At 39.7% G+C, this 27,333-nt stretch overlaps 1 protein-coding gene across 1 annotated transcript in view; it reads right to left on the reverse strand.

Annotated features, from left to right (window-relative positions):
* LOC126175642 (D-threo-3-hydroxyaspartate dehydratase-like) overlaps positions 1-27,333 on the reverse strand; it is a 160,069-nt gene that overhangs the window by 37,551 nt on the left and 95,185 nt on the right. Inside the window, exon 2 of the mRNA XM_049922532.1 lies at positions 2,161-2,332. Within this exon, the coding sequence (XP_049778489.1) occupies positions 2,161-2,332 (172 nt within the window). The remainder of the gene's footprint in view (positions 1-2,160; positions 2,333-27,333) is intronic.

Here is a 27,333-nt window from a genome sequence, read left to right on the forward strand (position 1 = left end):
TTGTGCAGAAGAGGTTATTGGAGTTTAGCTACTGCATATCTGCAGTAATGATTACTTGTGATATACTAAGAAACAAGAGGAATTAATATTATTTTTCAGCTATCTTTCAAAAGGCGAGCAAAATCTCATATATATGCCATGCATGAGAGTACAGTTCCCTCTCACAGAATGAATGTGTTAAAATGTATTGAGCCTAGTATTATGAAATTCAGGATATGTTTTGACGGAAATGGATGATATTCCACAACTGTGAATAAGTTCAGTTTGTTTGCCTTGTTTATACCATACAATTTTAAGGATACCACACATTTTCCTTCCAGTGATCTTGAAAACTTGCAAAATTTCTTTAGGTCTATATTCTCCAAGACACAGTGCTTGAGAAATGAACTCTCTATTTTGTATGACAATGAGGGGTACAGGAAGATTTCCACTGGTAAGATGTTACAAATGTTTAATGGGAATAAGATAACATTTTATGGATACATCTAACTTGTTCTTTCTTATTTTGTGCATCTCTTCTACTACAGCATCTGTGGAGCAAAGCTTTTCTTGACCAAAGCATATAAAAACATACTGAGGAATACAATTTCAGAAGAGGTACTTTCTTTTGTAATGAATATTTCAATTCAGAAGGAACTTCTAGTGCAATTAGTAAAAACACAGTCATTCTATGAAGATATCACCAACAAGCTCTTAGTCTTAAAGTACTGCATGATTGATCTGGTGTACAAGAAACAGGCAAGATCAATTATTAAGATAAGCTTGTGTAAATATAGGTACATTTTTCTTTCCTGCTAGCTCTTCACCTAATTTCACAGTTACAAGCTGTGACTGCATGGAAATTCAATCAGTATGTTTTCCACTTAGAATTATCTCAAACATTTGTACCTCAGAAGGTGCCAGAATGGCATACTTCGGCTTTTTTAGTCTCTTGCAACATATGAAATAATATTCGGGGGTTCACCACTTTCCACCTAAAAACAATTTCTTTGTGCTACAGATGAAGACTATCCAAATAATGAGACACAGTCCTCCACAAACACATTGCAAATTCATACTCCAAAAACCTAAAATACTAACAATACCTTGACTTCATATAATCAAATATGTTTTACATATAAGGCTACACTCTGGAGAGTTTAAGAAAGGTGCTGACTTCCATAGTTGCTATATCCAGGATAGCACAATCATAAACAGTGAACAAAAAGACCTAGTATGTCAGTTTTAAGCTTTACAGAAGAATGCCATTCCACATCAAAAAGTTGCAAGATGAAAATAAATGCACACTAGCCCAGATGAATGTCGTACATCTCCAAGGCAGAGGATGACAACAGTTTTGTGGTATGTGCTGTGTGGAGAATTATTCCATGCTTATGACATCCTGGCTTGGAGAAGAGGGGCATGCCATTGGAAAAATGGGTGTGCCATGACAGTGGTGCTTACATCAGGGAAAAAAGAGGATTCATTCTGTCAGGAAAATTTGTACAGAACTGTTACTAGTTCTGTCAGATTGAGTTAATGTAACATTGGATCAAATGTATGCTCATACTTTATAAATGTGGTGCTCTTTTATATCAATATATAGCTGTTATCAGAAAAAATACTTTCTCTCATTTAGTAAAAAGCTGAAATTTGATAACAGTTTACAGATTCCAGCACAAGAACAGCTGCAGAGAAGAAGCAGTTTACATCAAGAAATAACTGTGTGGTTTTTCTGATAGTATTTCAGCAGTCAGCAGTTCAGATTTTAAGAGTAACAGCACACAGTCTGGACATATGCACTGTATCAGACACAGGAACACATCATATTTTATGTATATTTTTGTATGTTCTGGTTTTTTTAAAGATTTCACATAAAATTTACATGGATGGTTGGACAATCTGTAAAGAGTATTTGTTGTCCATGGATGGATATTGAAATAAGAAGAACAAAATAAAAATTAAAAGTTAAATGTATCTGTACTCTGATATCTAGTGTAATACTTGTTCCCCATTTATGTTGCAACTATGCAAACTGTACATTTGCTTCCTTTTCTGAAATAAAGTTACTTTGTCCTCTCTGCTACAGAGTAGTAGTTAGTAAGCATAATAAATGAAAAGAAAATTACTTCTGAAACAACCCATAAAATAAAGAGAGCAATACAAACCATAAATACTTACTCAGTCTTGTGGGTGTTCATATGAGGTCGAAGTTTAACATGGAGTTCTGCACATTTTTTCAGCATGTTGTGACAGTTTCTAACAACTTTTTCCTTATCCACAATGAATGCTGGTGTAGGGATGTCAGACAGATGTTTCCCTACATAGCTTTTAGGGGGCGTCCAAGAGCCAACTGTTAAAAAATTGATACAGAGATATTTTAATTAATTTATTAATGGAACATGTTCCACAATTCCATCAAGAAATAGGTATGAGGAAAGAATCAAGGTATACTCTGACAACTGTCAGAAACTTAACCTGTTCACTAGACCAACAATAACCTATCACTAAACTGCTCAATAATATTTGTGCTTAAACCAGTTAGATGTACTGTCCGTGCAAACAAAGTTGGCACTTGGCACAGTGGCTGATGAGAGCAACTGTAAAGGCGTTTCCAATTTACAGTCACTCCATCAGCCACTGTATCAAAGGTCAACTTGGTTTCTGTACACAGAAATCTTGTAAATTACCAGGAATTTCTCTACTTTGAAAAAAAAAAAAAAAAAAAAAAAAAAGAAAAGAAAAAAAAAGCTGATGCTTCCTGAGTTATTTTTAGAAGTTACTGTTTATCTTCCATTGGTAACATAAAATTTTCATGGATACTTTGGTATTTTTCATAGAAAAATTCACCTATGCCTGTTAACAGAAGCTTGTTTCCAGTACATTATTACTGGTCATACAGGTTTGTAATAAGTGGAACTACTTGCCATCCAGTTAACAGGAATTTTCAGTACTTGCATTTAGACAAACATTTAATTTGTAGAAGGAATAGTTAGTTGGTATAGTTTTTTATTTTGCCTTAAATTGGTAGAGACTCCCAGTTTCTTGTTATGTATTAGATGTGCACATGCTGACTACATGTGCTCCAAAGTACTGTTGCAACACAACTATTTTACTTTGTGTGTCTGAATTACATTGAAATACTGCCCACAAAGAGTCTGTGGAAATGGGTTAGATTTAGCCTGCAAGATGCAGATACGTCAGGAACCACCTATTGATATTGCATGTGGCCTCAGGTCAGTTATCCCACACCCACGCCCAGCAGAGGAACCGGAGTCATTCTACCATCGACACAGCAGAAACGCAGAGCCATTGTAGCATTGGTAACCTGATTGCTTCAAGCTCAGTCTGTGACTGTCTTGTGGCTTATGTGATGGGAACCAATGCCTTAGCAAAACAGGTATGAGCCAAGCCTGTATAAATATACTCATTTGTAGGCAGAAGTATGCAGTCTGACAGACACCAGCCCCGAGGAAGGACCTACACCAGTTTATGAGTCTGCATGGACTGACTAACCACCATTTCTAGACTCTGCCACTGATAGCTGCAGCTCTGCTGTTGGGGCTGAGCCTGATGCTGCTGACTCAGTGCCCTCCAGGGGTCAGGCACCAGGAGGCCCCTTGCAGCTGCTGCCAGCTGCTTTTGTTTGAGCCTGGGATCTTGCAGCCATTCAGCCACTATCACCTTCATAGGCAAACTCCCTGCTTGCACGGACAGCACTGCTGCCATGAGCCATCTCATTCAAGCTGGGCCCAAGCATGATTCTCTGCACTCTGGCATGCCCTGCCATGAGCTGCGAGGCTGCACATAGTCTGCACAAATGCCAGCACAGGTCATCACACATGCTCTATGTCAGCACCCTTGCTGCGTTACTGGCATCATCATTTCACCACTTGAGCAATGCTGCAAGCTGCCACTGACAACAGCCACTTGCTGACCACAGCATCTTCTTCCCAGCCATGTATGGCTTATGCCTTGCAGCATTGGCTCCTCCGAGCATTGTTATAATTGTTGTAATTAGCTGAGAAATAGCTGAATGTTCTGACAAAGTAGTTTTTATGACAGAACATCATATGACAACCACACTTCTATTTGCCACCCCACCACTATTCCACCAAAGATGGTGAACTTCTGTCTTCTGACTTCTGACAACCCAGTTCTACCACTTATCATACATGACAAGACTCTTAGCCTCTACATTGGTGTCAGACATCTGCAAGCTGGATTCAGAACCACATCTCCAGCTGCAACATGCAGAGTCAATGATACAAGTGTGGTGAGCAAGCTTTTTATTTTTGTGGCCTTTTTGTTTTGTTTTGTTTTGTATACAACCATGGTGGATAGAACTGATGTGCATAGAAACCTTAAAGTACAATTTGTGAAACCTGGGAAACCTGCACAGTTGTCACAATTTAAGGGAAACTGTATAATATTTATTTACTGCCTGGGAGAGACTAACATTGTAATTTGGCAGGACATGAACTGGCTTGTATGCAGTCAGTGACAGCTAAGTGTAGTACTTTCTGTGTTATGAGCATGTGTCACATCTGTGTCCTGAATACAGATCTGTTGTAAGGATTAATATGATTTTTTGTTCTTATACTCAATTGTTTATAAAGGACTTTACTTGTTTTGTTAATTTCTGGTGAGCTTTAAATGCACTTTATTTCTGGTACATGGAGTTTTCACAAGTGCAAGCAATGGAAACTCAGGATATGATTGATTCTTTTGTGAATTAAGTAGCGGAACTCCCCAAGAGAAATGCTGCTTTGCAAAGGCAGGTGGACAATTTAATGGCTGACAGCATCCATAGACAGGGTGGACTAGCTGACAAAGTAGAGGCAAAAGCTCCATTCAGTGTACCTGATGCTTCTTTGGATTCAACCACAGCTAGCCTTGTGAATCCTTTTTTGGATAAAGCAACTGAGAATTTGACAGCATTTATCAACAAGTCTGAGAGGATGGTCAGGTGAAGTACATTTGGCACATGGCCAAGTTATGATCAGTGAATGATAGAAAGATAAACATAGTGTAGCATGAGGGATTGTGTAAGGCACGTAAATTCAAACAACTCAAGAATGGATGATATCAGTGCTACAGAGAGCAGAACAGTACCATGTTTTTTTAGAGAGAAGCTCAACAGAATGTGACACAAATGGAATAAATCAGAGGAAACATTCTTCTGTAGAATTAGGAAAATAAAAGTGGAAACCCATGAATAACACAGAATGAGGAGACAGATAAAATTATCCTGCAAGAGTATAAAACAGGGCACCATATGTGTTTTTGAGAAGGCTTCAACCCATAATGTCAAGGAGAGTATGGATGGAGAATGCAAAAGATTTGGCTGTTCTCATTAAGGATGATAGAAACTGTAGGAAGTAGATTTAACAATATGGGTTTAGGATAAACAAAGTGTTTCTTCCTCAGAAGTAAAGTGTCATAGGTGTGGACTTGTGGATCACATTCAGAAGGAATGCCCCAGCTGCTATGCTATGAGCACAGGTGGTAGGACACCTCATGCAGGAGTGTCAGAGTAAAGAGCAATGAGGACAATGTTATGGTAATGGTTCATTAAAACCAGCAGCAAGTCCTCAACTGCTGGACAGTGTAATGCTGCAAAGGTGTATGCAGGTGTGGAATGTTGCTTGGTGGGCATGGTGAATGGAATGGAACATAAGCTTCTCATGGGGCTCCTATGTTGATAAGTAGTCTGAACCCCTTGGCTTAGTAAGAGACTGAATTCTGCATGATATAGATGATGTCCCCCCCATGAACCATGGACCTTGCCGCTGGTGGGGAGGCTTGCGTGCCTCAGCGATACAGATGGCCGTACCGTAGGTGCAACCACAACGGAGGGGTATCTGTTGAGAGGCCAGACAAACATGTGGTTCCTGAAGAGGGGCAGCAGCCTTTTCAGTAGTTGCAGGGGCAACAGTCTGGATGATTGACTGATCTGGCCTTGTAACATTAACCAAAACGGCCTTGCTGTGCTGGTACTGCGAACGGCTGAAAGCAAGGGGAAAGTACAGCCGTAATTTTTCCCGAGGACATGCAGCTCTACTGTATGATTAAATGATGATGGCGTCCTCTTGGGTAAAATATTCCGGAGGTAAAATAGTCCCCCATTCGGATCTCCGGGCGGGGACTACTCAGGAGGACATCGTTATCAGGAGAAAGAAAACTGGCGTCCTACGGATCGGAGCGTGGAATGTCAGATCCCTTAATCGGGCAGGTAGGTTAGAAAATTTAAAAAGGGAAATGGAAAAGGTTAAAGTTAGATATAGTGGGAATTAGTGAAGTTTGGTGGCAGGAGGAACAAGACTTTTGGTCAGGTGATTACAGGGTTATAAATACAAAATCAAATAGGGGTAATGCAGGAGTAGGTTTAATAATGAATAAAAAAATAGGAGTGCGGGTTAGCTACTACAAACAGCATAGTGAACGCATTATTGTAGCCAAGATAGACACAAAGCCCATGCCTACTACAGTAGTACAAGTTTATATGCCAACTACCTCTGCAGATGATGAAGAAATAGATGAAATGTATGACGAGATAAAAGAACTTATTCAGGTAGTGAAAGGAGACGAAAATTTAATAGTCATGGGTGACTGTAATTCGTCAGTAGGAAAAGGGAGAGAAGGAAACATAGTAGGTGAATATGGATTGGGGGGGAAGGAATGAAAGAGGAAGCCGCCTTGTAGAATTTTGCACAGAGCATAACTTAATCATAGCCAACACTTGGTTCAAGAATCATAAACGAAGGTTGTATACCTGGAAGAATCCTGGAGATACTAGTAGGTATCAGATAGATTATATAATGGTAAGACAGAGATTTAGGAACCAGGTTTTAAATTGTAAGACATTTCCTGGGGCAGATGTGGATTCTGACCACAATCTATTGGTTATGAACTGCAGATTGAAACTGAAGAAACTGCAAAAAGGTGGGAATTTAAGGAGATGGGACCTGGATAAACTGAAAGAACCAGAGGTTGTAGAGAGTTTCAGGGAGAGCATAAGGGAACAATTGACAGGAATGGGGGAAAGAAATACAGTAGAAGAAGAATGGGTAGCTCTGAGGGATGAAGTAGTGAAGGCAGCAGACGATCAAGTAGGTAAAAAGACGAGGGCTAATAGAAATCCTTGGGTAACAGAAGAAATATTGAATTTAATTGATGAAAGGAGAAAATACAAAAATGCAGTAAATGAAGCAGGCAAAAAGGAATACAGACGTCTCAAAAATGATATCGACAGGAAGTGCAAAACGGCTAAGCAGGGATGGCTAGAGGACAAATGTAAGGATGTAGAGGCTTGTCTCACTAGGGGTAAGATAGATACTGCCTACAGGAAAATTAAAGAGACCTTTGGAGAGAAGAGAACCACTTGTATGAATATCAAGAGCTCAGATGGCAACCCAGTTCTAAGCAAAGAAGGGGAGGCAGAGAGGTGGAAGGAGTATATAGAGGGTTTATACAAGGGCGATGTACTTGAGGACAATATTATGGAAATGGAAGAGGATGTATATGAAGATGAAATGGGAGATAAGATACTGCGTGAAGAGTTTGACAGAGCACTGAAAGACCTGAGTCGAAACAAGGCCCCGGGAGTAGACAACATTCCATTTGAACTACTGATGGCCTCGGGAGAGCCAGTCATGACAAAACTCTACCATCTGGTGAGCACGATGTATGAGACAGGCGAAATACCCTCAGACTTCAAGAAGAATATAATAATTCCAATCCCAAAGAAAGCAGGTGTTGACAGATGTGAAAATTACCGAACTATCAGTTTAATAAGTCACAGCTGCAAAATACTAACGCGAATTCTTTACAGACGAATGGAAAAACTGGTAGAAGCCGACCTCAGGGAAGATCAGTTTGGATTCCGTAGAAATGTTGGAACACGTGAGGCAATACTGACCTTACGACTTATCTTAGAAGAAAGATTAAGAAAAGGCAAACCTACGTTTCTAGCATTTGTAGACTTAGAGAAAGCTTTTGACAATGTTAACTGGAATACTCTCTTTCAAATTCTGAAGGTGGCAGGGGTAAAATACAGGGAGCGAAAGGCTATTTACAGTTTGTACAGAAACCAGATGGCAGTTATAAGAGTCGAGGGGCATGAAAGGGAAGCAGTGGTTGGGAAAGGAGTAAGACAGGGTTGTAGCCTCTCCCCGATGTTATTCAATCTGTATATTGAGCAAGCAGTAAAGGAAACAAAAGAAAAATTCGGAGTAGGTATTAAAATTCATGGAGAAGAAGTAAAAACTTTGAGGTTCGCCGATGACATTGTAATTCTGTCAGAGACAGCAAAGGACTTGGAACAGCAGTTGAACGGAATGGACAGTGTCTTGAAAGGAGGATATAAGATGAACATCAACAAAAGCAAAACGAGGATAATGGAATGTAGTCAAATTAAGTCGGGTGATGCTGAGGGAATTAGATTAGGAAATGAGACACTTAAAGTAGTAAAGGAGTTTTGCTATATAGGGAGTAAAATAACCGATGATGGTCGAAGTAGAGAGGATATAAAATGTAGACTGGCAATGGCAAGGAAAGCGTTTCTCAAGAAGAGGAATTTGTTAACATCGAGTATAGATTTAAGTGTCAGGAAGTCGTTTCTGAAAGGATTTGTATGGAGTGTAGCCATGTATGGAAGTGAAACATGGACGATAACTAGTTTGGACAAGAAGAGAATAGAAGCTTTCGAAATGTGGTGCTACAGAAGAATGCTGAAGATAAGGTGGGTAGATCACGTAACTAATGAGGAGGTATTGAATAGGATTGGGGAGAAGAGAAGTTTGTGGCACAACTTGACTAGAAGAAGGGATCGGTTGGTAGGACATGTTTTGAGGCATCAAGGGATCACAAATTTAGCATTGGAGGGCAGTGTGGAGGGTAGAAATCGTAGAGGGAGACCAAGAGATGAATACACTAAGCAGATTCAGAAGGATGTAGGTTGCAGTAGATACTGGGAGATGAAGAAGCTAGCACAGGATAGAGTAGCATGGAGAGCTGCATCAAACCAGTCTCAGGACTGAAGACCACAACAACAACAACAACATAGATGATGTGGTATCATTGGAGTTAGTGTTGCTTAATTTCTGTGTTAGACCAAAGGAATTTTTGGGGATATATTGAAGAATTGCACCATGTCAGTGAGGGGCAAAGTGCAATCATAGTACTGATTTCCTGAAAAAGAATCACACAAAATTGATCTTTCACAGTGTACTGTCAAACCCAGTGGAACATTGTTCTGGCTGGGAATGACCAGTGTAAGCGATGTGTTGTTGAAAGGTTCGATAATCATGAAGGTGGAGCCAAATTAACTGCTTACATGGTCACTAAAGCCCAGTTTGCATAATAAAGTTTTGGAAAGTACAAGAAAACTGCTCTGGATACATGTGGGTACTGACAGTGGTAGTCTATGTGTTATAGAGTCATTGAAACACAATGACATATTAGATACTTCACTTTGTTTTGTACGTAGGAGCATGGCACATGTTCAGGAAAAGATTATGTAGTTCCAGTTAGTATGGATAATTTTGTCTTTGTCAAAGTGGGTCTGCCAAAATGATTACCAATTGCCAATTTGAATGTCCTAGATGATGACGATTTAGAAGCGTTGAGTGGCAACCTTTGCTGCAAGCAAATCATCAATGCATCTGCATTACATGAAAAAGTGCTGCATTTAAAAGGGACACGTAGGAAAGCTACAGAAAATCTTTTGGTATGATTCACATCCTAGAGGACCATTACCAGTGATATACATGACACAGCACAAAATCCCAATGAGGGATAATCCTTCAGTCTATAAGAAACCATAAAGAATACTTTGACACTTGCATAGATAGGAACACTAATTATTTAATTGAGAGTGACCTGGTAAAGAAGGCTTCAGCAATGAGACATATGGTGTTGGGCTTGTGTCTGTTCTGAGTGGCCATGACCAGCCTCATTTAAACTCTTCTGTTAGGAAAGTTAATTTAGAGGTGGAACAACTGCTTGGATCATATGGGGTCTCATATCAGTGTGGTTCCTGTTGACTCTATCAGCAGGTGGGAATATACTAGGCATGGCCTTCACCTTAGCAGGAAAGGGAAGGAAAAACTGTCTGGGCTGCTAGCAAATAACTTGATGGGGACGAGGGGGGGGGGGGGGGGGGCACTGTAACAAGTGGTAAAGTACCAGTGGTTACAAGTGACAGATCAACAGTTTTTTAAGGTAGGGAGGGCAGAAACAAAAGATGAAAATGACATTCACATTGATAAAACAGGCAGCCAGAAAGCAAATTTTAATGTACACAATTCATACAGACAGCCTCTGATTGAAACTAGAGATACTCAAAAACTGGCAGGAAAATAAGGTTCATCCAGTTGTAATCCAGCCAGTGTACAAAATCAGTTATCACTATTGCATCAGAATATCTGAGGACTAAGGGGTAAGCTTAATGAGTTGCTTATTTGTGTTGAAGAATTAGAGTTGAGCAAACCAGTTGATACAATTTGTCTCTCTGAACATCATGTGACCACTTGTATAGATATGTTAAATGTTACAGGATTCAAGTTAGCTTCTTATTTCTGTAGAGAAAATATGGAACAAGGAGGAGTTCCCATATTTGTCACAAACTGTTTTGATTTCAAGAATATTGATATTAATAAATTTTGATGAGAGCAGCACTTAGAAGCTTGTGCAACAGAAGTAGTATTTCATAATAAGTCATTTATAATAGTATGTACATACAAATCACCTTCAGGAAATTTTAACCTATTCATGAAAAATCTGGAATCTCTGCTGTCCCACCTCTTAGTAAAAAATAAGGAAGTAGTGGTTGTTGGGGATTTTGTGTGGATTTATTGAAAAGCTCTGTCAATGAACAATTATTGCAATCAGTAACACTATCATTCAATTTAGTTCCTACTGTGAACTTTGCTACTGGGATATGTAAATGCACTGAGACTACTATTGATAATATCTTTGTAGACAAATCTAGGGAAAAAAGTCATATCACAAAATCAATAATAAATGGGCTATCTGATTGTGACATGCAGCATCTTGTGTTAAATGTTGAAACTTGTCAGGATAAAAAATCTATTGAATCTGAGTACAGGAGGGTAATAAATATGTCAAAAATTGAGACATTCAGGAAATTGCTCAAAGACATGAACTGGATAGATGTTTACAACATGTCTGACTCAAATGGAAAATACAAAGCACTAATTACTAAAGTTGTCTCCACTTTTGAAAATTGTTTTTCCCTAAAAGTAACTCAAATCACACAGAAGTCAATAAATAAACTGTGGATTACACAAGGAATAAAGATATCATGTAGGACAAAAAGGAGACTGTATGTACTATCTAGGAACAGTGCTGATGTTAGAATTGTAATGTATTACAAAGAATACTGCAAAATATTGAAGCAAGTAATCCAGCAATCAAAGCAGCTTTATTATGAGTAAAAGATAATCACATCAGGTAACAAAAAAAAACTGTATGAGATATTGTGAAGACAAAGACAGGTGGGGCCAAAAAGGAAGAAGAACAGATAGCTCTAAAAATTAATGAAATTTTGGTAACAAGTACATGAAGTGTAGCAAACCTCTTAAACAAGTACTTCATGTCTGTTACTGAGAGCTTGGGGTTATCAGGTTCGGTGAACAGTGCAATGAAGTGTCTGAGAGTAGTCTTTAAAAATAACTTCAGTAAAATGGAAAAGCACTCACATCTGCCAAAGAAGTAACATCCATCATAAAATCCTTAAAATTTAAGTATTCCAGTGGGTATGATAAGATATCAACAAAGTTAATCAAAGAGTGCTCATGAGAGTTGAGTTCTATCTTAAGTTATTTATGTAATCAATCTCTTATCAACAGAACATTTCCAGACTGGCTAAAATATGCTGAAGTTAAGCCTGTTTACAAGAAAGGGGATAAAGAGATACCATCAAACCATCAACCAATTTCACTTTTGCCAGCTTTCTCAAAAATATTTGAAAAGGTTGTGTTCAAGAATCTCCTTAAGCATCTGACTGCAAATAATATATTGTCCAAGTCACAATTTGAATTTCTTAAGGGTTCTGATATAAAAAAAACTGTTTACACTTACAGTGAGAAGGTACTTAATTCATTAGATAATAAATTAGAGGCTACTGGCATTTTTGTGACCTGTCAAAAGCCTTTGACTGTGTGAACCACAGCATTCTCTTAAGTAAATTAGAATATTATAGTGCTACCGGCAATGCTGAAAAATGGTTTGAGTCTTATCTATCTAACAGGAAATAAAGGGTGTCGTTTCAAAATACCTGTGCAGTAAACAGTCAGTCTTCATCTAATTGGGAATTAATTACATGTGGTGTTCCTCGAGGTTCCATCTTGGGTCCATTGCCTTTTCTTGTATACATTAAAATCTGTTACATTGCCAGATGCTAAGTTTGTTTTGTTTGCAAATGATACAAACATTGCAATAAGTACCAAGTCAAGTACAGATTTAGAAATAGCTGATAATCAAATTTTCACTGGCATTAATAAGTGGTTTAAAGCTAATTCACTGACATTAAACTTTGAGAAGACCCACTATATGCAGTTCAGAACCTGTAAGAGATTTCCTTCCAGCATGAGTATAACATACGAAGACATGCAGATCGAAGAGGTTGACAGTGTTTGCTTAACCGCCCAAACAAGTCTGTATTTTCCATGAGAATGATGTCAAATGTAGGAGATATAAATATAAAAAAAACTTGCATACTTTGCTTACTTTCATTCTATTATGTCATATGGGATCGTATTCTGGGGCAACTCATCAAACCGAGCAAAAATTTTTGGGGTGCAAAAGTGTGTGATAAGAATCATTTGTGGTGTAAATTCAAGAACTTCTTGTAGAAACCTGTTCAAGGAACTTTGTATTCTAACCACTGCTTCTCAGTATATTTATTCCTTAATGAAATTTGTTGCAAGTAATACATATCTATTTCCACCCAATAGCTCAATACAAAGTATCAATACTAGGAATAAGAACAATCTACATAAAGACCTAAAATCACTTATCTTGGTCCAAAAAGGGGTCCAATACTCAGGAACACACATTTTCAATAAATTTCCAGCAACCATTAAAAACTTGGTTGCAGATAAAGCACAGTTTAAACAGAGTTTGAAAGACTTTTTGATAGGCAACTCCTTCTACTCAATAGATGAATATCTCAACAGAGAGACTGTTAAGCCAGCGTAAGTACAAATATCTGTTAGATTTCAGTTTTGACAACACTTGGTCACAACAGTCAAGATTAGTACATTGTGTATGATAAATTTATTAATAGTGCATAACAGTGTTTGATTCTGACAGTGTGTTAATTCTGTAAATATTAGCTGTTCCAGTTTACTGCATTGTATTAACCTATTTTGACTATCTCCTGACAAATGATCAGGGTAGTAACTATTATATTCAAATGTTTTATGTTTTTATGTTATACTTTCTGACACGTTCCACACCCACGAGAATCATCTCATTTTCTGGGTCTATGGAATGAAAACTGAATCCAACCTAATCTAAAAAAGTGGAAGAATCATCAATCAGCAGTTGGCTAATGGCATCATTGAGGTGAGTGATAGGCTATGGGAAGTAGCCATTGTCATCATACCCACAAAATCGTCAGACGGGACAAAGAAACACAGTTTCTGCTGCAATATCTGAACACAAGAACAGTTAGTTACATAAGCATATCCTATACTGAACACAACAGAAATGTTTCACAACCTGAGTCAGTGTAAATGCTTCTCCATGATGGATTTGAAAAGTGCAGTGGATAACACTAATTGGAATTGGTTCTAGAAGTCTAGCTGGAGTCTACTTTCACCAGTCCTTGGAAACATTACTAGTATTGATAGATGGCATTTGGTCTTCAGAATGTACCAGCCACATGTCAGAGATTATTAGATGGAGTACTAAAAGCATTAAAACCACATCAATGTATTGTCTATTTAGACAATATGATTGTATCTCCTAAGTATGTGGAGGAAATGTGCAACAGCTGAAAGAAGTGTTTAAGAGGTTGTGTCTGGCTTGCTTAATGTTAAGTATTGAAAAGTTCCACTTTGTGTTGCCTGAAATAAACTACCTATATCATGTGATTAACCAACACTGTGTGAAAACTGACCCAAGACAGGTATGTACTCTTTGTGATTTCTTACTGTCGTAAATTGCAGAACAACTCCAATAATTTATAGGTATACACAATTATTATAGAAAATTTGTCAAGAGGTTAGCTGAAATTGCTAGACTGTTAAATCATTTGCTAAAAAAGAGTGTAAAATTCCCATGGACAACTGACTGTCAAAACACATTCAAGAAATTGAAAGGGGTGCTAACAAATAGCCTGGCATTAATATTTGCAAATTATGAAAAAGAGTTTATCCTGTCCTGTGACACTGGCAACCAGACAACAGATTGAAATCTAAGTCAGGATGTCAATGGCAAGAAACACCCAGAAGTACATGCATTAGGGCAGTTAAACAAAGGCAAATGAAATTACTCTCCCACTGAGAAGCACATATTGAGTTACCTATATGGCAGGAAACTCAAAGTTATAAGAAAACATTCAAAATTAAAATGATTATTAGGGCTGAAAGATCCTTGAAACAGATTAACTTGTTGGGCTTTCAAATTAAGTGGATTCAATTATGAGGTAGTACACCAACTTGACAGGAAACATAGCAATGCCAATGGGTTACACAGAAAGATTGGGGTCATATGAGATCTTGGCAGAAGTCCTGCAGAGTAACAAAAGCTGCTGACTGATGATATGGACTGCCAGTTATTCAGGACACAATCACAATTCACTATGCATGATTGACTGCTATGTATGATGACAAAGTTCGGACCACACACTGTAGTACCCAAAGCATTGAGGTATGAAATGTTAAAGGAAGTCACACTCATGTGTTAGTGGGTCATAGGGGCAAAGAATGACTGATTACAGAATAGGTGAATTGTAATTGTGGGGAACATGGAGTCAGGATATTGAACACTTTGTAAGGAATTGCATACCATGTGCATAACATGCCCATGTCACTCATCAATTGATATCACTGGAGGCATCCAAGTCATTTGAAATGGCCAGAATGGGCATTTTGTCTCCAACTGATCTGATATTGCTGGATAATTGCTATGTGTTTGCCATAATAGACCATTTCTCATGCTCTGCTGCGATACCTACAACCCAAATCAACACATGAGTACAGTGGCACAAGCAAAGGTAAACAGTTGGTTATTAAAGTTTGGTGCTCCTGACCAACTTCAATTCTGAGATGATTAAGCAACTGTGGCACCTATTTTGAATCTGAAAGCTAAGAACTGGTCACTTCATCCATCAACTGAATGAAAGAATAGTACACATTCATTGTACGGTCGGCAAATTATTAGCTACTGTGTGATCAGTCATCACAACACCTGGGACATTTACCTGTCCTTTGTTGTAGCTCTGTACAATTCTAAACTGTATGAAATCACTGAGCTCTCTACCTCACAATTTGGTATATGATACAAAGATGTTGTCTTTTGAAATGATGAACAAATGGGGAATCAGAGAAGATTGTGGGATGTATGGAAGGTGAAGAATGTGAATATGAAAGCACTCAAGCAGTAAAAACAAATGGGAAATGCGCTTTTAAGTTGCTTGAATATAGAATTGATCAATGGGTCATACTAGTGAGTCCCTGTATACCAAAGGACAAAACAAAAAATTTATCATGGGATATCAAGGGTCATATCAAGTCATAGATATGACATCACATGAGAACATGATGTCACTGTTATAAATATGAACTTACATATTTATGTAGGCTGGAGAGCTTTAGATACTTTACCACAAGTGCCAATGTTGTTGCCTATGAAGAAAACGAAAGCTAACAATGGAAGAGAGGATGCAGAAGCTAACAAGCAGAATGTATGTGGAATCCTGTAAGCACTCAAATAAAATAATGCTAATAAATTCCGAATTTTGCAGCAGGATATATAAACTGTTTCATGCTAAAAAATGTGATAGGTATGTCACTGCCATATTGTAATGAGGTTGTTAAAATATAGTAAGTTTAACTTTTGCATTGCTGCTGTGTTTTTCATATTAAATGGGTGGTAGATAGTTGCTGTTGCAGTAAGCTCTTTGGTATGATAATAAACCATGTACATCCAGCCTTGCGAGAGGGGGGTGGGGGAGGATGATTGAGGTCATTTCCCTCAGGTGCCATTACTGCCGAGGACATCCAGGATGGGTGCGATAATTCTGATGATACTGCTCCTCTTCAGGGGAGAAGTAGTGGATGCACTGCAGAACCAATGACTTGAAGCAGGAGTGACTTTTTAGAGGCTGGAGGGCATCACGATAACCAGTCACCAATGGATGCTAAGCTAACTTACAACACTTGGGAAGTAAGAAAGGAGTGTGAAGGTTAGAAGAGATGTTCACTGGGCTGCATCTTGAAGCTGAGTGGAAAGAAATATTATGTGCAATACAGGGAAAGTACCAAGGGCTGCAGCTCTCATATGAGTGGTTATGGGATCAGCTATACCAAGTGATGGATTTTAGACCACATGCATTTTTATGACAGAAAAGGGGATGGCTGGATGTAAGTGGAAAATAATTGAAGACGGTATTTGGTACAACAGGTAATGATGACATCCAGGAAATTAATCAGACATCAGAACAGTTGCAGATAATAGTGGATAGCAACAGGGCAACTGTGGAGTAGTCCAATCAGTGAAGACTAAAAAAGGTTGACTGGGTGAAAAAATTTGTGTAGCTGCAAATATGTGTAAGTGGTAAAAGGAAATGACATGAGAAACATAGTAAAAATCCTGAACAATGTGGTGATGGGGTTGGGAGAAGGTTAAAGATCACTTTTTAATTTTTTATTGAATAACTCAAAACATTCTGTGTCTAGCGAAAATACTACAGTAAATCTCTTACAAAAAAAGGCCTTTTTCATTTTTTCTCTAGGACTAAATAGTTCCTGCATTGCAGGGGATGGTAAAATTGCAGAGTATTAAAAAATATTAGTACTGTAGTATTCTTGTGAAAACCAACTTATTTGCCAACATTGCTATGTTAACACAATTACTGGATTACTAGTTTTGGCAATATGTATTACCATCTTCAGATTCAATAACTGTGCAGTATTAGTAACATCACACAATGCTTATACCACTCTGTCACATTAGGACTATGCAATACGCATAAGAAAGTTGAGGCATTACAGTGACATGTCAGGTGTGCTATCACAATGTATGTACGGCTTTGAGAATGGATGGTATCAACAAAACAGATACATGCCACGTCTTGCCTGTTTGTGATATCATGCCTTGCTGGCTACAACAGAGTACCTCTGGACATGAAACAAGCCAAACTGAATAAATGTGAGAGTTGCCACAGCAAGGCTGCTACGTTCCCTGATCGATTTCCTGGGAGATGCAAGAATGGAGGTGACAGCACTGCAGGAGGCATACATAATGCGGTACAAGGACCTACACTGCTACCTCCCTAGCAGTTCCCAATGGACCTGCAGAAGATGCAAGGAGAGTTAACAACAGAACTACAGCATGTAGTACAACCAATGGAACAGGGTTTGCCAATTTTATCATATGTAGACAGTTGAAATTAATACCAATAGAGTCAGGCTACATATTTCAAGTCGGTTTCCAGTAATTAGTGTTGATGCACATTACTAGTGTTTTACAATTTACCCCTCCCCGGTAAAGTGGGAAAACATGGGCAAATTTGTACAAGTGAAAATGCAGGTGTTGTTGTTATACTCCAATGAGGAGGGTATCTTTGCATTGAGGTCAACAGATGAGTTCCATTTGTGCCAAAGAGAATGAATTATGGTTTGTCTAAGCAGGTTGATCCACACTGACATGCAAGCATATGAGGTACAGTCATCATTGGAAAAGCAGATGCAGTATGATGCCAAAGGGATGTTCTGACACCACTCCCACTTTTCCTAAGGATTGGTATGCATTGTATTTACTCTGTGTTTGCCACAGAGATAGTGACAGTGAACTATTATGAACAGGATTGGTTGAAGAGAAAGACAAGGCTGGAATTGCAAAATACTGAGAGCCTAATTAATGGTACAAGTTGTGATACAGTAGGCACTATGTCCTGTCTCCCAGCTACCATCACTGGAACAACTATAATGAGTCTGACAGAATACTCGTAGTATTGCCGGATAAACCATCAGACATGTTGCCAACCCAGAATCTGACTGACGTAAATGACACCCTAAAACCAAACCTCTTTCACTCACTGGGTAAGCTTATAATTTCACAGAAAGGTCATATTACCACTGAGAAAATATTCTGGCATTTATGGGAGTATCACAATAGGCATTGCAATAACATTATGGCTGTGAGTGTCTTGATGACTGGTACTGTTGTAGTTCTGATTCTGCTTTATGTAACCTGCATCTACCTCAAATGGAAATTCACCCACCCCTGTGCAATCCCAGTATATCATCTACCAGCGGCCTCAGTTATATGTAGCAGATAATGATTAGTTCAGTGAGAATTAGATCAGAAGTCACCTGATACACAAGAAGAAATGCATGAGAAACAGTTGAGTGGGACTACATGCTCTTAAATGATTGCTGAGGAATTGGTCAGTAAAAGAGAATTTGGAAATGTTATTGCACTAAATTGTAAGTGATGATTCAGTGCAATCATGTTCCCATGAAGAAGCAAGAAACATTCAGTGGACTAAATATAGAAAATACTGTTTATTTTAAGGAACAGCCAAAGAACCTTGCAGTTTAAGCTGAACTAGCATAAAGGAAACAATGGATGTACTGTACATAATTATGTGTCAAGACTTTGCAGAACTTCCAGAAGCTAAGATACAGTACAGTGGAATGGCTAATCAGATTGACATGTTACCTACAGTTAATGCAAGATGCCACAGAAGAGGGTCAGACTGGGCCAGCCATGTGCAGTTACATAAGGGGCTACCTGCACATACAACAAGTACTGTCTCTGAAGTTTCAGGGCTGTTACTTCATGCCCCATCTCAGCAGAGAGCCTAGTATCTTAATATAATTGATGCAGCTTTGGCATTGGTGACCTGATTCCTTTACATCTACCCCAAAGATGAAAGCAGTACTAGTTGGCAAGTTGTGGCTGACTTGATTGAAACTGATGCCTTGAAAAAAGAGGGATGAGCCAAGCAATTATAAATACTACTCACTTCCAGACAGAAGACAGGAAGAAGGAAGGAAGACTGGGTTTAACGTCACACTGAAATCAAGGTCATTAGAGATGGAGCACAAGCTCTGATAGAGTTAAATATGGGTAAGGAAATTGGCCATGCCCTTTCATAGGAAACATCCTGCATTTTCCTGGAGCGACTTAGGGAAATCACATAAAACCTAAATCTGGAAGGCTGGATGCAGGTTTGAACTGTCATCCTCCAAAATGCGAATCCCGTATGCTGACCACTGTACCACTCTGCTCAGATTCTAGATAGAAGTATGCAGTCTGACAGCCACCAGCTCCAAGGAGGTAACTGCACTTGTGTATGAGTCTGCACGGATCAACTGGCTGCCACTGCTCAACTCTGCTGTTTAGGATGATCCCTTCTACCCTGGTGGTCTACAGTTTGAGTCTGCAACTGTGCAGTCGCTCAACCACTGTTGGCTGTGTTGGCAAATTCCTTGCTGTCTACCTCCACTTGCATGGCCGTGAGCCATCTTATTCCCACTGTATCCACAATGTGATTCTCTGCACTATGGCGCACCCTGCCAAGAGCTGTGAGGCTGTGCCTAGTCTGTGTGGACAATGACCCAGCAGTTGTATGCATCTTTGCCAATTTTCTGGCATTTCATTTCACCAGCCGAGCTATGAAAACGACAAAAGGCCACTTGTTGTCCACAACACCTTCTCTATTGTAGTTTTCTAAGCAATAAATGAATATTTTACCAATGCTGTTTTCATGATGAAACATCACTGCTCCACCGCTACCCCACCCAGGGTGGTGAACTACTCGCTTCCCAACCTCTGACGATCCAGTTCCACTACCCACTGTAGAGATCAGCCACACCCAGCCTCTATAGTAAGTAACTCATAATGAATTTGTAAGGTGGCAGGATAATTTGTAACACCTAACATAATTTTTATGTCAAGAAATCGATTTCACTCATCAAGCCGATGAATTTGATACCCTACAAGCTTTACTTTGCTTAGAATCGCGTTATTTGCGTAGTATGGAGAGTAATTAATCCAGTTTGGGTCACATGAACTCGGTACAACCAAATCCACCTAATGTAAATGTTGATATACAAGTAGCATTTTTGTAGCAGTGGACTGAAGCGTAAGCTAGGCTTCCCAATCGACCTGGGTACAGCAGCACGGCGCTCAACTTAGCAAAGCCATAAACCTGCGAACCCTTGTCACGGGAGATCAATTAAGGACACGGCGCGCGGACCGGAACTGGCATTTTTCAGGAAGATAACAGCACAACAATGAGTCACCGTTGAGCGAGTGTTCTGTCTTACACCTGCGCTGAAATAGGCATCGTAAGTAGGGGATCCATTTTTGGGTACTCGCACAGCAGAATACAGCCCCTCAAAATGGCTCTGAGCACTATGGGACTTAACCTCTGAGGTCATCAGTCCCCTGGAACTTAGAACTACTTATACGTAACTAACCTAAGGACATCAAACACATCCATGCCAGAGGCAGGATTCGAACCTGCGACCGTACCGGTCGCACGGTTCCAGACTGTAGCGCCTAGAACCGCTCGGTCACACAGGCCGGCTACAGCCCCTCCATTAACGTAGAAACGTAAGAATGAAGAAAGTGCGTCATCAGCTTGACATAAACAAAATTTACGTGACTCTCACATGTCTAGGGTGTGAGACCCACCTCTGTTCTGCAAAAGCTTTTTAACTAAAGAAAGCACTCGGGAATGTAGTGGGAGGCCACTTCTGGGATGCAGAAAGGAGCACAACAGCGTGAGTCACTGAGATTTTTGTTAAAAACATTTGACGCGACAGCGTACATGTCGCTCAGCCTTAGCGAGTGGACACAGCCAGTGGATTTAGCCAGAGAAAAAAATAGCTTTCCGCCTCACGAAAACTTAGGATAGTTTATGGCTGTATATCCAGTCAACGCCAGAGTAGAATTGTCAGTGCAACATGTTCGCAAGGCGTCGACACATGAGACACTGACATATGGCACAGCCAACAATGGCCACTCCTTTCGCCGCAATCTGCACAATGTAAATACGGCTTTGCTCTGGAGTTGGGCAACACGATTCTTTTTCCCGATTCGATTCCTATGATTCAATGTCACATTGCGAATCGATTCCTACAATTCGTTCACGATTCATTCTAGTCTGCGATGGCACGATTCTTACGGAATGCAAAAAGTTCTACATCTTACTCACAGATGGCAGGACTTGTCTGAAATTGTCAATGGGGTTAGAATCGAACTGTGCCATGATAAGATATGCCAGAAATAGTTTATTTATGAGTAAACATGCATATGACGTTACAAGTGTGATTCTCGATTTATACGTGTAATGCCTTAATTGATGAAAGCTGACGTCGGCGCGGTGGCTGATGGTAGGGATAGAAAATGGGAAATGCCTTCACGCTCGTTCCCGTCAGCCACCGCCAAGTGTCAGCTTTGTTTCCACGAGTAATATTACGGCCGACGAACTTCATTTGTTCGTTCCGAGCTTCATTTGTTCACACGCATCCTCCACTTGACTGCCATCTGGCGGTCGTAATCATTCGGCACGACTCGGTATGATTCGGCAGTTGCCTTCGAAGCATAGCGAACTAAGAATCGATGAATCGTTGGAACTTGCAATCGTCACGACTCGGAAACATGCAAACGTTCTTACGATTCTTTTGAACGATGATTCGTCCGTATCACGATTCGATTCTTACGATTCTTTACTTAGAGTCGTTCAAATGCACGACTCATTCATGAATCGCCACAACTCTACTTTCAACTTTGCTCAGATGCTAAGTGTGCATCTCACTACAGTGCATTCACTTCAGATCTGCTTTAGATTGGAGTTGATTTACATAGTTTCTCTTATTCCCCCGTATCCATGTCAGCCACGTATTGCATGTGTGTTCTTGGGGCTTAAATTTCAGGGTTGCTTTCGGCAGATAGACAGTATTGTCCAGCTACAGTAGAACAATCAGTGTGCAGTCAATTGTATAGTTTTATAGCATTGTCAGCGTAATATATTTGGAGAAAATTTTCTTGTGTTCAGTTTGCTTGAAGCTACATTAGTATTTGTTTTTCTCTTAGGATTACTCTTGTGGATGTATTGTTATGGTAAATTTTCAAAGTTTATCGTGCTTGAAGTTAGGTTCATTAAGATCTTCTTGTGTTAATTTTATCGGATCTTCCTAAGTACAGGATTTTCCTTCGTCGCCAAATACACAACCTGAACCCACCGTTTATGGTAATTATTGTAATAAAAACATTCAGTACAGGTGATAGTTCGTTTGTTTGATCTAACGTAGAGGTTACCCCTTCGTCATTGACATACACCAATTTCCAAAATTAAAGCAACAAACGGAAATTTTGCAAGGTTGCGTTTATCTTGCCACAAAACAGTACAAACAGGTGACAGTAAACTGAAAAAAGTAAACTAAAAACAATGTAAAGAGTACAGTATGTAAACAACTGCAACACGCATAACGAAAGACAAAATTTTTCTTCGTTTTTTCCAACTTAACGGATTTGCACACAGCTGGTTAATGTGCTCAGTGTGTGGTTTGACCACCTCTGGCAGCGATATAGGCCCGAAAACGATAGGGCATGCTGTGAATGATGTCATCAATCTCCTTTTGAGGTAATAATGCCAATTCTTCTCGCAGGTCCGCTCGCAAGTCTTGGAGAATGGATGGTGGATGGTGAGATGGTGCAACCTGTCTCCCAAGCGCACACCAAATGTGCTCTATTGCATTCAAATTGTGAGAGCTAGCAGGTCACGCCATGCGTGCAATATCTTTCATTTACAAGGAAACATCAACCAACTGTGCTCTGAGGTCCAGCATTATCATCCACTGATATGAAGTCTGGACCCACATATCTCGCTGTAACTGCACATGAGGTCCCAAGATCTTGTCATGATACCTGACAGCAATTAAACTTTGCAAATTCGCCCATATAATTTCACGACAATACATTCAAGTGGTCAACATAACCTCTGCTCACACCAATAGCGATCTTCCTTGATATCGGTCACTTTACACAATGTTTCGGTCCTGAAATCGTTTGCTCCGCTGCGAATCCGCCGAGAATCACTCTCCAGATCACATTAGGACTTATCTGTGAACAGAACATTGGCCCACCGTTTGACTGTCCAGGTGGCATTTGAACGACTCAACTCTAGACATTCCCTTCCATAAAGATGCATCCTTTCATAAAGACGCATCAGAGGTATACACACAGCACATCTCTATCAATAAAGGCCACTCTGCCGAAACTTTCTGTGCATTGTTTACCTCATACAACACGTCTAGTGGATGCTGGCAGGTCAGATGCCAGTTGCCGTGCAGTACTAAGTACTGTCGTGTCCTTACAGCCAAATAATGTCCTGTGCTTCTGATGTAATATGTAGTCGGCAGTGCGCTGGTCTTTAGAATAAAGCTTTGGTCTCCATAAACTGTTGCCACATCCGAGGAACAACAGAACGGTTCACATTAAGGTGTTGGACAACATCAATCTGCGACTGTCCTATTTCCATTCCTCCTATGATAAGTCATCGCAGAGAGTCTGGAAGGCGTCTTCTCTGTGCCATAAAGCACCGCTGTGACTGTGTACAGACGACTGTGGAGGTGGGATTACACAGCAAATGCTACCCCGTTTGAAAGGTGCCCTGATGTCATCGTTCGTGTGGCTGTCCGTTGACTGGAATGCCATCTTCCTTGCAGAAAGCTACCGTACGGACATCTATTGACAGTTTGTATAATTATATCGTGAATTAGACAAAGAATGTAGAAATAGTGGCCTGTAGATTTAATTTTGGACACCAGTGCACTTTTGGTCATGTATAACAGCTGTTATTCTGATGTCTAAACGTCACTATTTCCGGGATCTCCTTACATGGCAGGGCCTGGGGTCACAGGCACTTTAAACTTGTCAGTGGTATCCGCGCATGGTAAGTGGTAAGAACAGGTCGTACCAAACCGGGCGAATACATTACCTAATGGCGATCCTGCCCGGATGCGATTTTGTTTAGAAGGGAGACTGCCAGAATACGTTTTTGGCTAGAAAGGAGACTGTCAGAATAGTTTATGGGTAGACTGCGAGACTGTCAGAACACGTTTATGGTTAGATATGAGACCGTCAAGTGGTAATTTCAGGTATAAGGTGATAGGCCTACTGTTGACGATTTGTAGATCGAGTGTGTTATCGTGTCGAAGGGTAACTTCAAAAATTTTGCTAACATTTCAATGTTACAAATGGTATGTTGACACCATTAATTGACTAATAATGTGTGAATTCGCAGCACTTCTAAGGTGGTACATTATCGTGTTGGAAGTTAGCAATATAACTCCAAACTGTTGCTAGGTCTGGAAGTGAAATTAAAGACAAATGTGTGACTGCCTTTTGAATTAGGTTAAGTTTTTATAATGAAAAATTTTTAATTCTATTTTTTTTAAATTCAGTAGGTAGTATACTTAGTAACATTTATTTGTATTTTGCTAGCGCACAGGTGATAGTCATATCGTTGTTGGTGTCTGTTGGATTCTGCTCCAACTATAGCATTTGACTCAGAGAAAATTTGTGTTGCATTATAGAATTTATGCAGAACTATGTATGTTTTGGAGGCGTGTTAAGTCATATGTTCGCATGTTGATCCGAAGTCAGGTGCGTAAGTGGCGACAATCTCAGAGATTATTGGAAAGATCAGAAATGATGGAAGGACATAGGTCAGATCAAAGACAGATGGTAGACAAGCTGGAAGTGGTCGAGGGTGTATCATAACGAGGACAGTTCCGTGAACAACACGAGTTAGAAATCTTTAACATATTGCAGCGTGTCAGCAACTGTGAAATGTACAGCAAATAAACAATGTTTTCAGCCTTCAGTTGCAAGGTAATTTTATTCGTTTACCTAGGTTTCGATTCCAGTAATGGAATCTTCTTCAGAACCTATAAATTAAACCACATATGGACATATATTACTCACTAAAATGCATTATCAGTCTAATGATTGAATAATGAAGAAATTGTGATACTTACAACAATGAAATTATTTTGTGAGCCAAACACTGGCCATGTCACAGATTAAAAATTAAAACATTAAAGACGCATAATCATAAGATTATGTCAGTCAAAATTAAAACCATTAGGGCGAACGTAGACGGAGCTGCGCCGGCCATAAATCAGGACCACACGTAAGCGGCTCGAAAACTAGGCGTCGTGAGCCGTTACGCGGCGAGGCTCGGCCGGCAAGACTCAAGTTTCACACGGAATTTGCAGTCTCCCCTCCACAACGACCACAGGCCGGTCACGTGATTCCACCTCCACACGGACAGGAGGCGGGGCGTGACTGCCAGCGCCCCTGGTTTTACTTGAGTGTACTATGTTATTCAAAAGAACAAGTTTCCGAAGCTAATGACACACACATATTTTGGATATGCAATAGATGCATAAGGTAATTCATAATAATGACAACAGAGTTTGTCAGGGCAGCAAATATGTGTGGTTATTGTACAAAGTTTTAAAACCATTCAGCAGTTTGCTGAGGACGACTGTATGGAAAATATTGACAGTTCAAGATGATGATGATGATGTTTGGTTTGTGGGGCGCTCAACTGCGTGGTTATCAGCGCCCGTACAATTACCCAGTCTTTGCTCAGTCTTTGACAGTTCAATAATTATTCTATCCTATTTGAGCAGCAAATAGACAAAATATTGGAAACTCATTCTTCAGCCGACTGTAAAACTCTGAAAAGTCATATCCCATGTATTGCCAAACTATGCATTAATTGTTATATCAGCCTAAGACACGGATATATTATGAACATAATGCTTGAAGTATGCGGAAAAAACTTTAATAAAGAAACGACACGAACAATGAACTGTTTGCATCTGCTAAATGCTTATGTACAAAGAAACAGCCAACTCGGTACAGCACGTTAAAGTGGAAATTTCACGAACTTAAGCCTTTTTAATTGCCGTACACGAAATTAAAGCCGACTCCTTCGGCAATTTTGTCACAGACATTTTATTTTGAGCAATAAAAACATCACAGTAGAAACTCATGTTCGCTACACACGAAAGTTAATAAGAAAAATATTTATTCTGGTAAACAAAACGGAATAAGAGTGCAAACTTTTGTTAAGTCTCTTAATCTTCTAGGCTCCTTTTGGGCTGTAAATTTTTGAACAACTCGTAGTAAAAACCTGAAAAGAATCTGTGCAATCTGGTTGTAGTGCACTTTGCTCGTTTTGCTTACAAACACAAAGCAGGCGAGAGTGTGTGTTTTCCGGCGGGAAAGGCAACATAGTACACTCAAGTAAAACCAGGAGCGCTGGCAGTCACGCCCCGCCTCCTGTCCGTGTGGAGGTGGAATCACGTGACCGGCCTTTGGCCGCTGTGGAGGGGAGACTGCAAATTCCGTGTGAAACTTGAGTCTTGCGGCTCGGCCGCGGCCAAGCGCATGCGCAAGCGCAAGCGCGAGAGACAAACTGTCTCAAAATTACTTAGAGCAAATATACATATAAACAAAATGTAACTGAAAGCTGTCTTACAATTGGACATACCTATCTATTGGTATAGCAACATTAAACAATTTACCTGAGAACAAACTACAAAGCCAAGGTATAATTTTTTTTTTTTTTTTTTAAATATTATAGTAAGAGGGGGTAGCCCCGCTACAGTAACTAACAATTAGTGTCAAAACCATGCGTGCTGAGCATAAAATGTCTTTAACATAAAAAGGCCTTAGCAACTATGTGTCATTACCAAGCATATAAGGAAATACAAAGACACACATGTACAATCACATTATAATAAAGGGACAAAGCAGATAGGGAAACAGCATCGGCCATTCGAGGCAGACTGTGGGTCAACTTCACTGAAGTAAAGGTTGAAATCCTTCGAAATAACTTCTATTCTTTAATTGCAGCTGATCATTAAGTAAGTTGTCCCTATCAATACTAAGATGTTTAAAAATTTGCAATTCTTCGAGGGTGTCTAGCCTGCATCCCTTTACTTCATTATGCAAAAGCTCTGCGTCTTTTAGAGGCTTAGGAGCATGCGCCTTTTGGACCAGATGTTCAGCAAATGTAGATCCTCGAGTTCCATCACCGCTTTTTGTCGGCAGGTGCTCTTTAAA

This window comes from Schistocerca cancellata, chromosome 3, assembly GCF_023864275.1.
Source record: "Schistocerca cancellata isolate TAMUIC-IGC-003103 chromosome 3, iqSchCanc2.1, whole genome shotgun sequence".
NCBI classification, from domain to species: Eukaryota; Metazoa; Arthropoda; class Insecta; order Orthoptera; family Acrididae; genus Schistocerca; species Schistocerca cancellata.